Raw genomic sequence first — 12,732 nt, 5'->3', positions numbered from 1 at the left:
TTTAGATAGACCTTGGTTATAAAATTAGAACTATTAATATGTAAACAGTGGTATATGTACAGAAATACTTTCGGTTTCATTAGGCAAACCTTTACTGAGTGTGTAACTAGTCATGGCATTTTATTAAAACTGCTTATTAAATCTCTCATCTTCCCTGCTAGACTCTAATATTTGAGAGAGTTAAGGCCTTTTTTCCTATTCAGTACTATGGTCCCATCTCCTAGGAAAATCATGGTATAAGAGGCCCTGAAGAAACATTTATGTGAGCTGTGGAAAGGAAGCCAAGTTCTAGCACCTGTGTTCAAGTGCATACTATAGTCCAGAAAGGCCTGCTCTATAAAGCATGAAAAACAAGTGTTGAAACACAGTGGCCTATGGGTTGCATGAATGAGCGCTCACATGGGTAAAATTTTTGTTTGTGCCTTAGTTCTATTGCATATGAACTTATATATAAGCATGCTGAAAGACACATGTAGAAATTTCGTAAATAAAGTTAACACTCATTAGTGGGCAATATTTGCCAGACACTGTTAGGTAATGGCGTAATAAATTAGGCAGGCACAGAAGTCCCACCCCTCACAGAGATAGCAACATATTTCAATGATCTTAAGGCATACCTTTTTCTTCATTCTAATAAGTCTGAAATTAGGACGCATCATACACTGATGTCAGTCTGTGTGACTGACTCCTGCATTATATAAAACATTAAGGTACCTTATTACAGCATTTTTCTTTATGGATTGCTTATAAAACTTTAGCCAGTACATAGATTTTAAGCATGCACTTGTACCAATTATTACATAACTTTTTTTGAACATCAGCTGTTTTATTTATTGAGCACTCACTATATTCCAATCCCATTCCCACCTGAAAAGCCGAGAGAAATCTAAGAAAACTGGACATTGGGGGAACCGGGGAAACACCAGAGCCTGCTATCTGGCCAACCTCTATAATATTAAAAAAGGGGCCAAGACGCCTTCTGAGGAGAAAAAGCTGTTTCTGGTGAGGTTTGCACCCAAGGGTCAAAGCAATCGTACACCTAACACACATCTCTCCTGAAGAGAAACCTCTAAAACCCGTTTTTAAGAAAGAGCCAATTCTTAGAGGTCCTTGTCTATGATCCATTCACTGTGTGAGCCAGATCTCACTATGTTACCCATAAGCACTAGACCCAAAAATTAATTAGGTCGTCCTTTAAAAAGTAGGCTGTAGCTGGCAGTAATGGCTGTTTTGAAAACAAGGGGCATGGGCGCCCACACCGGCTTAGCTTGCAGTCATAGGCACTCACTTCCATCAGGGGAATCAAGGCTAGGACAGATGGTGACTTTTTTTTTTAATAGCATGGCGAGGGCTTTCAATGCGTTCCCGTCCGCCGTCCCAGACCCCACTAGGGAGAGAAGCAGCCCGCTCCACGAGCACGCAGGGCCGGCTGGAGGAGGATGGGAGGTTAGGACACCGACCTGAGGAGTTCAGATCGTTGGGTCGGCTCTCGGGGCCTCGGAGCAATGCTCACTGCCCACAGTGCCGGCAGCGGTGGCAGCGGAAGAACGGCGGGCAGGGCGGTCACAGCCCCAGCGGCGGGGCGACAGGGCGGCGGCCGGGACCGGAGGCCATACAATATCTGGGCGCCGCAGTGAGGCCAAGTGTGGGGATGGAGCGCTCAGCCCACGCAGGGCTTGGGCGGCGGGGGATGGGGAGGCCCTATTTGGGGAACGGAAACGCAAGGAGGCGCGGTGCGAATGCACGCTGCTCGCCCTCCTTTGGGGGAGCCCTACGAGAAGAGGCAAGGGGACACCAGCTTTGCCTCGTCCGCAACCCTTATTACATAATTTAAATTAACATAAATGCTACAAAGTCAAGTGTAGGTGATTATGAGGAAATACACCCAGTAGACTTCAAGTAGTCTCAAGGCTTAGGAAAAGATTCCCTAAGAATATATTTTTTATGTTTGAAATGAACTTTCTGCAGTGATTTACTAAGTGTAGAGTGTTGGAAAGAGTATTCCAAGAACAGATAAAGGTACATGTGAAGGACTGGTGTTGGGCACCGGCGCTGGTATTGGGCACTGGTGTTGGTGCTATGAGCATTTAGGAAATGGAAAGGACTGAAACAGAATGAAGGTAATTCACATCAAGATGCTGAATTAAGCAGATACAATTATTTCTGGAAATGTTAAATAATAAATTAGCTGACCCATAAACCCAATGTAGAAAATTTATAAATTTTAAATGATTAAAAATTAAACCTTAGTTTTATACAAACTATAATAATATAACATTGTTTATATGATGGTAAATAGCAAAAAGATACAGATCAACTTTAAAATTATTAAATCAGTCTAATTGTTTAAAAAGTCATCTTTATAGGTATATGAACTTTTAAAAATATTTATAAACACCTACAAACATACATAAACCAAATGTTTAAAGACTCTGGATAGTATACAAAAGCTGAGGGTTTTCTGTTTCTTCTTACCTGGTAACCTAGAACTCAAGTTCATTATTCAAAATCACAATTTAACAAATTTAGCAAGATTGTATTTAGAACATTTAGCAAGATTATATTTAGAAATGTAAAGAGCTTATTTATCTTTCTTACATTCTATGTTACGACAAATACTTTTTTTCTTATATTATCAACATGTATATTTTTCAAAAATTTTCTGCAGTTGCTTTATGTATGTTGTGTCTTTTTTTTTTTTTTTTTAACCCTTAAAGTTCTGTTAACTTTCAAATCCTCTTCAGTTCAGGTCTACTAGACATTTTCTAACCGTATTTTTTCCATATTTCTCTGTCCTTGGCTCGATCAAAGGACAGAGTCACTGATGAGTGTCAGGGTTCTCTGAAGTATGTATGTACAGAGAGGAATGAATGTTTTAATAAAATTTTCCTTCCCAACCTGGGATTTGGGAAGTCTTTCACAATATCGAAGATTTGAACACAACAAGAATGAAAGTCCATTTTCTAGGAATGTGTCTCCTCTGTGTAGAAGCTGCAACCCAAAGGACACTGAAAGGGGAAAAAGGGAAAGAATCGGGTACAAATAGAAAAAAAGGCCAAGAACAGTGGCTCACGCTTGTAATCCCAGAACTTTGAAAGGCCAAGGTGGGAGGATCACTTGAGGCCATGAGTTCAAGACCAACCTAGGCCAAACAGCAAGACTCCATCTCCACAGAAACATTAGAGAAATTAGCTGGGCATATTGGTGTGTGCCTGTAGTCCCAGCTACTTGGGAAGCTGAAGCAGGAGAATCCCTTGAACCCAGGAGTTCAAAGTTACAGTGAGCTATGATCATGCCTCTGCACTTCAGCCTGGGCAACACATTGAGACTATGTCTCTTAAAAAAAGAAAGAGGCCAGGTGCAGTGGCTCACGTCTGTAATCCTAGCACTCTGGGAGGCTGAGATGGGAGGATAGCTAGAGGTCCAGAGTTCGAGACCAGCCTGAGCAAGACCGAGACCCTGTCTCTACTAAAAATAAAAATAAATTATATGGACAACTAAAAATATATAGAAAAAATTAGCTGGGCATAGTGGCACATGCCTGTAGTCCCAGCTACTTGGGAGGCTGAGGCAGGAGGATTGCTTGAGCCCAGGAGTTTGAGGTTGCTATGAGCTAGGCTGACACCACAGCACTCTAGCCTGGACAACAGAATGAGAGTCTGTCCCAAAGAAAGAAAGAAAGAAAAGGAAAAAGGACAGGATTTGCATGGATTCACCAGTGACCAGATTTTAAGTTCACCATAATTTTACTTAAAGCCAGAGTTTCCCTAAGTGTACCCGCAGCTTTGTTTATTTACAGGACAAAAAGAAATTAAATTCTGATCAATGGATGGTCCACTCTCTATATTTGGTACGAGGAGGCTTCCAAACGCAATTTAAACTCTACAACTGGTTCCCTGAAAAATGTTTTAGCTAAGAGTACCTTCTTAGTATTAATATAATCTTAGCACTAGACCACAGCGTGGAGTACCAGTACCTTTATGTAGATCTAAGATCTTAGATCTTAATAGATGGACCTTAGTAGATCCATTAGTTGCTAGCATGTCAACAACCTAAAATGAATAAAATGCAACAATCTAAATGCTCTTTCAAATACTTATGTTAATATAATCATACAGTGAAAATTACTCTAAATGAATTTATACCCAGTATTTTCACTATACTTATTTCTTAGAAAGTGTCCTAAGAGCTACCAAAGACTAAGCCTCCAACACCACTTGCAGGCAATGCCTCAAAGGCAGGCAGAGGAGTGGGAAATCTTTATGTGAAAAATGGGAAGTCTTCAGGTATACCCTGATTGGGAAGCTATTGGTGGGAAAACTAGAAGCAGAACACCCTGCATGATTGGTTAGGGATACATATTTGGTTTTCTATCATTAGTACCGGGTTGGAAATGAGGACAAAACTTAGGAAAGCTGTCTATTATTAGTCATGTCCTGGCCATTTGGGGCTGACTGTTACCAGAGTATTGGCTAGGCTTCCTAGATTGTTGCTAGGCATAGTGGTCTGACATTCTATAAGCCTGACTTATAGAGAGCTGGTTTCTTGGGCTACTACTATAACGGGTTGGCTTCCTGGGCTGGTTTGTGCCCATTGTAGGTCAGCATTCTATTTTTATATATGATCTGGCCATTGTATTCTCAGAAGCACCAGACTGTCACAACTACTCCCTACTCAGACCTACCTCTGAATCCATAGCATACCTTGGCATCCGGGATACAAATTAGGACAACACCCTGCAGCTTTTTCTTGGAGGCTTTGGACAGTAATGCAAACTAGGCCCAAACTAGAAAGAGAGCTATAATCTGCCATCATACCGTTCTCCTTGAGGCACACAAAGTTGGGATCCCAACAAAACTGTTCACCCTTTCATGTTAGCAGAAGCAAATTGTTTTCAAATCACCCCATACAGTGAATAGAATCCCCAAGATTAATGGTGGCTTAAACAATAAGGCCTTTATTGTCATACAAACCAGGGCAATGAAAGGCAGGTAGTTCACACAGTTGATGATTTGGAGGCTGGAAAATTCCATCAAAATTGTCATCTAAGATCAACAGTATCTGAAATAGGTAGTCCATCTTTTCATGTCAACAGGAGAGTCCTCTGGGTCAAACTGGGTCAGGTCCATTCCCTGACTCATCAGAGAGAAAAAAAAAATGAGAAAGGAATATAATAAATGCTCAGGCTATTTACAAATTCCTCCCATGAGTGAAAGAACACCAAGGTTACTTACCTGCATACAATGGCATAGGTGAACTCAGGCGCATATAGTGAGCACCTGCCAGCTGGTAGAGGCAAAATGGCTTCTGCTACAAAACTAGCAATGACATCAATCCACCAAGAGCCCCCAGTAGGGTAAAATGTACAATGCAGCTCCCACATACCTGGAATTTATGTGGCTGTTCAATGTATGAGGTTCAATTCAAGCAGAGGGCACCATCACATAAGGGTTTCCTTCAGAGTTGTTATACTGAACAAACAAACAGCACATCCCTGGATATCGAAGGTGTTCTTCCCATGTAAACTTTGTGGTATCCAATGAGATAAGTCCTTTGACTGAATGCTTACTCACATTCACTGCATTCACAGGACTTTCTACAATGTGCTAATTTTCCACATTTGCCACTCATAAGGACTTTATCGACTATGAATCTTCCGGTGTTTAATGAGGCTAGAGTTATGGCTAAAGTATTTCCCACATTCAGCGCACTCATAAGGTCTTTCCCCAGTGTGAACCCTCCTGTGCTTAATGAGGCTGGAGTTTTGAGTAAAGGATTTCCCACATTCACTGCATTCATAAGGCCTTGATCCAGTGTGAACTCTTTGGTGTTTCTGGAGACTGGAGCTGTAGGTAAAGAATTTCCCACATTCACTGCACTCATAAGGCCTTTCTCCGGTATGAACTCTCCGATGTTGAAGAAGCGCAGAGCTTTGGCTAAAGGATTTCCCACATTCACTGCAATTATAAGGTCTTTCTCCAGTATGAACCCTACGGTGTTCAATGAGGCTGGAGTTTTGGCTAAATGACTTCCCACATTCACTACACTCATAAGGCCTTGATCCACTATGAACTTTCTGGTGCTTTATAAGACTGGAATGGTATGTAAAGAATTTCCCACATTCACTGCACTCATAAGGCCTCTCTCCAGTGTGAACACTCTGGTGTTGAAGGAGTGCAGAGCTTTCACTAAAGGACTTCCCACATTCACTGCACTCATATGGCCTTTCTCCAGTGTGAACTCTCCAATGTTTAATGAGGTTGGACTTGTTGCTGAATAATTTTCCACATTCATCACATTCATGAGGTCGTACTCCAGTATGAACTCTCCGGTGCTGAATGAGGCTAGAGCTTTGCCTAAAGGATTTCCCACATTCCCGACACTCATAAGGCTTTTCTCCGGTATGAACTCTCCAATGGTCATTGAGGCTGTAGCTTTTGCTAAAGGATTTCCCGCATTCACTGCACATGTAACATCTTTCTGTAGTGAGGGTTCTCCGCTGCTGAACAAGTTTGTGTTTTCGGCTGATTGCTTTTGTATATTCTTCATAGTTGTGATGAATTTTTTCACTGTGACTGACAGCCCCACAATTGCTTATGCTATTTGACTGCTCCCCAGTGTGAGTGGCCTGTTGATGGACAAATCCCAACTTGGCCAAGAAGTCCTTCCCAACTTCCCTGCAAGTAAAGGGCTCCCCTGACACATGAAATGTGCAGGTCTTCACAAACAATGTTCTGCCCACACTGCTTCTGAAGTGTTTCTCTCCAAAGTGCTGCTTCTGGTGTTGATAAACATCTGCAATGAAATACAATTGTTTCCCACATGCCCCACACCTGTAGTTTCTGCCCCCGAAGTATTCTCTGGGGCTCAGCCAAGTGTAAAATGTCTCTCAAGACCAGGCCACACATCTCACAGGGGTGGGCCTTCTGGGGAAACAGACCTGTCTTGGAAGTCCTGAGTTGGGACACTCCTAAAGAAATGCTCTGCTCAGAAGGTACCACCTCATCCACCAATCCATGCTAACAACCTAAAAGCAAGAAATGCTGATGAAGTGCACATTGACTTTGGTGGGAAGGGGCAGCCCCCATACAAGCGTGTGTATGACAAACCCAGGAACAAGTCCATGCGATTGTCTGCATTACAAGGGAGGTGGGTTGAGGCTGAAGCTGCTTAGCAATACTAAGGTTATATGGAAAAACTGTCTTCCATGAAAAAAAAAAATACTAAGGCTATAAAGATCACAGAATGCGGAGAGCTAATGAGGGAAAGTCACACAGTGAGGTGTGACACAGAGAGAAGCTGGGTCTAAAACTAAATCCTCTGCAAACAACTTCAGCAGAATCTTAACTGCTGGTGACATGAGTGCTGGCTAGAATAGTGTATACAGGCCCAAGGAAATATGACTGCAATAGAGCAGCTGGCCTTCAAAAACTATTTAAGTACACATCTCATGACACAATATGTAGAGGCCAATGTTGGAGGGCCCTACAGATGGAGCAGTGGAAAAAACGGATAAGATGTGGAGTCCAGAGATGTGTAGATTAGCCCCAGGCTGGATATAAGACTAAGTGACAAGTAATAGACTAAAAGTCACTAAAGTGTCAAGAATGGTGAAGGAAAACTAGGAATGAGCTGCAGCCACTGGCACTGCAACCAAATGTTCATCAAACAGACTAGGTTGCTGCTATGATTTAAACCCAGCCTTCACATAATGCCTTTACTCAAGAGCCACTCTTCAGGGCCAGGTTCCCTCTGAGCTCATCTTGCTATGGCTGGATTCACAGCCATGCTGTGAACCACTGAAGGCTCCCTACCTCACTCTTAAGATAAACAAATATATGGCACCTGGCTAATATAAAAACTAAGGAAAGAAAGGACAGAAGATCAGCTAGCATTGTCCTATAAAAAAATCTCAGCACATGATAGCCCACAGGAAAAAAAGATACAAATATTACAAAGAAAACTTCAGAGGAATGTCTTGTAAGAGTCCATGGTCCACATAAGTAGTGACTACATCAGTGATAGTAATCCCTGGCACAGGCAGGCATAAGGAATACCTGCTACAGAAAGGAAGCGGAACTTGGGGCACACAGGAGTTTCGGATCTGGATGAAGTCATCCAGTCGTTGAGAGAACAAGCAAGTAGGGGGATGCATTACGGTGACTGCAGAACTCCTAACCTTGAATCCTTCCCTATGAGGCTGCTAAGAAACAGGTGTTGGGGCTGCTCAAGGAGACCAGGGGAGTCCATACACCTCAGCCCTACCAACCACAGAGCCTACTCAGGGAACCGAGAAGGAAGGAGGTTCTGTCATGAGGACAGATCTGCCACTGTGGAGAAAGGGAAGAGCACAGACTAGCTCATGGCACAGAGATGAGTGTGAGAACCTTACCCAGAGAGGTTACAAGAGCCAAGTTCTCCAGCATCACATCACGGTACAGGCATCTTTGAGCCTCATCAAGGAGACCCCATTCCTCCCAGGAGAAGCACACAGCCACATCTTCAAAGGTCACAGTGCCCTGCAAGGATAGAGACAGATGAAACCACAAACAGCCCCTCTCCTGAAGACCCACAATTCCTTTTCCCAACACATTTACCCATGCCCATCCTCTTCCCAAACTCCTCAACTGAGAGGAGAAACTATCCCCCATGCTATTGTCCCACATATCCCAAGGGCTCATTAATCACGAGGATACAGCTATCAGCAACAGGGATGTGGACAAATAGATATCTAAGCTGGGGGCCTGGCATAGAAGGATCCATCAGGCAATCCTAGAATGCTCAAGGTCAAGTAAGTTTCAATGCTAGGGCCTTGGGGCCATCAGGGTTACTCCTTTTCCAAGTACACATCATTCTTTAGAATACATATTCCTCCTATCTTCAGATACCACAGTCCCAAACCCATGACCACCACCACCTCACTGCCTCATACCACAGGTCTCTCCCTGGCCTTCCCACATATGACTTTGTTTTAATCACCCCACTGGTGAGGGTGGGATTCCTACCCTTCCCACCCTAGGGCTATGGGTATGGCCAAACACAAGATATCTGACACTAGAAAGATAAAATAGATAGCAGTTTATTAATCACATACACACAGAGCCTGGGAGAGGAAGACAAGACATATGACACAAAGCCACATAGAGGTACAGTCTAGAAAAACGTGAACAACCAGGGGCCGTGGGATGCAAGCTTTGTAAGACAAAAAGGGTCAGGTGCCCCTTGGTTCCCACAATTGGTCTATCTGGATAATGGGTTGGCAAGGAGCTGAAATTTGATACAAAGTGATAAGCAGAAATTGTGCCTGGTCCCCTTAATAAAAAGGGTTGCTTGGGGGAAAAGTGGGAAGGGGAACTTGCACTCAAGCCATTTGATGTCATCCCAATTTCACCAGATGTCAAGACAGTACATAATATTAGATCTTAATTTTAGACCTTACACTATAATTTAGTACACAATACCTAGAGAGCTTGGCAATATCGAACAGAAGCTAATACAACCCTAGACCGCCCATGGCTCCCTCTAGTGGCGACAGTCCCATATCCTATGAAGGCTCCCTGCCTGACTCCATTCTTTGGCTCAGAATTAAGACACACAAAAACACATGTTCATCTCAAGATACCCATGGCCCTACTGCACTTCTGTGCTGCACTTGCTGACCCATCAGCAGTTACAACCTTCCTCTGTCCACCTAACCCCATCGAAAGCCCAGCTCCATTGGTCAGTCACCCCAGGCCTAGTGACTCTTTGCCCCTAGCATCCTCCAGGCTGAATGAAACACTCAGGCCTCATCAAAGTCATCACAAAATCCTGATGATTCCAGAGTGGTAAATAAGTACTACGTCTGGCTTGAGTGCCATCTTGCCTCAAATATACCTATGCCCCTGCATCCATCTCATATCTACTTCTCCCTTGAAAGCTTATGCTGCCTGTCAAACTATCCTGTCCAATAATCCATGGCCTCTAACCTCCCTTTCCAGTGTTTGTAAAGCCCAATACCATCACTCAACCAAAAGGTCTAATCCTCAGCCCAACTCTCACTCTCCCCTTCCTGGCCCCCTCACAGCTATACCACCATAACCTAAAGATTAACCCTCCTAAATGTGAACCACAGCTCTCTCTTTGGTCCAAACAATAACCACATTTTGGATGTCTCCATCCTGAACCACTCCCCAGATTTCCAGACCTGCGTGTTCAGTTGCTCACTTAATGCCTTCACTCTGTGATCTCTGAAACATCTCAAGCTATTTATTTATTTATTTATTTATGAATGAATGAATTAAAGGATCTGTTACCAAGGTTGTAGTGCAGTGGCGCAATCATGTCACTGAAACCTTGAGCTCCTGGCCTCAAGGAAGCCTCCTGCCTCAGCTTCCCAAAGCGCTGGCATTAAAGGTGTGAGAGCCACCACACTTGGCTCAATCTAACTCTTAACTTGACCTAATCTAACTCTGACCAAATCAAAGCTCCTGATGTCCCCAGTGAATATTACTCTTAATATCAATTTTTCTTGATGGAGCTTATATTCCTCCAGCTGCTAAAACAAAAGCTATGGGGTCATCCCTGAATCCTGTTTCACTCCCTCACATCCACATTAGAAAATTTAGTTGCCCAAATCCAAACCAGAATGCAACCACATCTCCTGAGCCATGACTCTGGTCCACTAACTCTCACCAGGACTACAGCAGTAGCCTCCATCCTCATCTTCCTTCTTCTTCCCTCAACTCCACAGTTGTTCTCCATTATACAGACAGATGGAACCTATTAAGACTTTGGTAAGATCACCCCCCTCTTCTGACCCAAACTTCCTATTACCTCTAGGATAGATACCCAACTTCTCTGGCAGCCATTGCAGCCCTGACTTCTTCCCCCTGCTCTTTGTTCCCACCTAAAAGAAAAAAGACCCATGATTTCCTGAACATTCCCAGTTCAGTTTTACCTCTAAACATTTGCACATCCTAGTCCCAGTTCCAGGGAAAACCTTCCACACCCATTTACACTGGCTGCAGTAATGGGAACACCTCCATAAAACCCCTGGTATGGACTTATGGCCCTGGGCTTGGAGTTTCTCCAGGGTGCTAGACCCAAGGATCAGGGTAATAGCACTTAAGAGTACTAGGAAATCATAATCTAGAAAACATGTGGATGCAGGATGAGGCCACTGAGGGACTAGAACATCCTCCACTTCCCTATGTGGGTTTCATAAGCCCTTCTATACTCATGGAAACCATGGAAAGAGGCAGGCCTTAGAGAAATGTGTCCAGCATAGGACACTACAGACCTCTATGTACCCATCCCTGGCCCTGCAATCAGGTGACCTAAGGTTAGCTGTCTTACCTGCCTGCTTCAGTGTTCACTGTCACCCTTTACCAACTGTAGGACTTAAAGAAGATGCAACCTCCCAGTGCCTCAATGTCCTCATCGTCCCTTCCACTCTGCTCTTCCTTCGCACAGTCTCTGGGAAAGTTTTAAAATCCTAACTTAGATGGTATCCCTCCTTTATTCAAACCTCTCCACAGAGTCTAAAGTCTTCACAATGAAGACACACCACTGAGCCAGCTATTCAACGAGTAACTCGGCCTCATGTTCTTTGGTCCCTGCAGGAGAAGACAGATCCCAGGTTTCTAGAAACCTCCCTGCTCAGTCACACCTTTAAGCCTTTGCACGCGCGGGTCGCGCAGCCTCTCACACTCCCCCCACCCCCACCCAACCACGCTGAATGTCAGAAATAAGGACCCCACCCCCGAGCACCTCACTCCCGTGGACACCGGGGCTTGGGCTGCAGGGACGCGAGAAGGCGCCCCTCAGTCCAGGCTTGAGGACTTGGGTGGATGAGGACGGGTGAGGCCCCAGGACAAGGCACTTACCTGAGCCGGGTCCCTGACCGCAGCCACTGCCATCGGTCTGTGGGCGCAGCAAGTACGTAGGCACGGCGGTCCCTATCCCGGGCCTGGCGCGGGTCACTCTGGGGGACGATGCCGAGCGTCAGACGCTTCTGTGCAGCGGAGACAACGACTCTCCTCGCGCCTTCTCGGCCGCTTCGCTTCGGCCACGACCCAGCGATCCGCGGCCTCTGATCCGGGAACACTCCTAGAGAAGCCAAGATGGCCGCCACGCAGTGGATACCAGAGGTCCTGCCCCCCTTTGTACCATACAAGGAAGCGGCTATTTTCTGAGTCCCCATTGGCTCAGCTGCACTGCCATTCAATGCAGAGCATTCTGGGTAAGTGTAGTTCCCATTAGGCCCAGAGGTCTCGACTGTAAATATATTAGTCCTGTTTTAATTTAGCATGCTAGATGAGAACCTTGAGAATTAACTAAGCTCACTCAAGTGGTTAATTTATAACAACACAGGATATCCAGTAATGGACTATGGTAAGGATGAGGCAATAACCATACATAATTTCTGTCCTTAAATTCCTCTGTAGATCATGTTTTTTCACATGCAAGCTTTCTTCATTTGTATCACCACACTTGTGCAATTATATTGTCCTTTAAGTTTACATTAGCTATGTAAGATATATTAATAACAGCATTGATCATCAGGGCCCACCAATTGTACTGATGTTTTCTCACTGCTCCCAGGCCATTTTATTCATACCATTAAAAAATGGCTGGGCGCAGTGGCTGACGCCTGTAATCCTACCACTCTGGGAGGCTGAGGCGGAAGGATCGCTCGAGGTCAGGAGTTCGAGACCAGCCTGAGCAAGAGCGAGACCCGTCTCTACTAAA

The 12,732-nt window shown here is 44.4% G+C and overlaps 1 protein-coding gene across 4 annotated transcripts; it reads right to left on the bottom strand.

Moving 5' to 3' along the window:
* Positions 1–4,930: 4,930 nt before the first annotated feature.
* Positions 4,931–12,107, bottom strand: LOC123624554 (zinc finger protein 154). Of its 4 annotated transcripts, none has more exons than XR_006730164.1 (4): positions 11,868–12,107; positions 8,393–8,519; positions 5,235–6,795; positions 4,931–5,132 (listed from the first exon to the last, which is right to left on the bottom strand). XR_006730164.1 is itself a non-coding variant. In XM_045532481.1 (4 exons), exons 3-4 carry the CDS (start codon positions 8,424–8,426, stop codon positions 5,639–5,641), a joined length of 1,191 nt encoding a protein of 396 aa, XP_045388437.1. In that variant the 5' UTR covers positions 8,427–8,519; positions 11,338–11,457; positions 11,868–12,107; the 3' UTR covers positions 4,931–5,638. The 4 variants fall into 4 exon arrangements, 2 of the variants coding, with proteins under 2 accessions (XP_045388437.1, XP_045388436.1); XR_006730165.1 differs by having other exon boundaries at positions 5,386–6,795; XM_045532481.1 differs by adding an exon at positions 11,338–11,457 and having other exon boundaries at positions 4,931–6,795.
* Positions 12,108–12,732: the final 625 nt, after the last annotated feature.

Source organism: Lemur catta, chromosome 19, assembly GCF_020740605.2.
Source record: "Lemur catta isolate mLemCat1 chromosome 19, mLemCat1.pri, whole genome shotgun sequence".
Taxonomy (NCBI): Eukaryota; Metazoa; Chordata; class Mammalia; order Primates; family Lemuridae; genus Lemur; species Lemur catta.
Note: the sequence above shows the minus strand (reverse complement) of the source record. Positions and strands in the feature narration are given on the sequence as shown.

What these genes read in the sequence shown, in the direction of transcription:
- LOC123624554 (XM_045532480.1), bottom strand. Translation starts at nt 11,900, where the DNA reads ATGGCAGTGGCTGCGGTCAGGGACCCGGCTCAG. An exon ending in CGGTCAGGGACCCGGCTCAG is followed by an intron (nt 8,520 to 11,867) that starts GTAAGTGCCTTG and finishes CTATCCTTGCAG; the next exon opens with GGCACTGTGACCTTTGAAGA. An exon ending in GGCTCTTGTAACCTCTCTGG is followed by an intron (nt 6,796 to 8,392) that starts GTAAGGTTCTCA and finishes ATTTCATTGCAG; the next exon opens with ATGTTTATCAACACCAGAAG.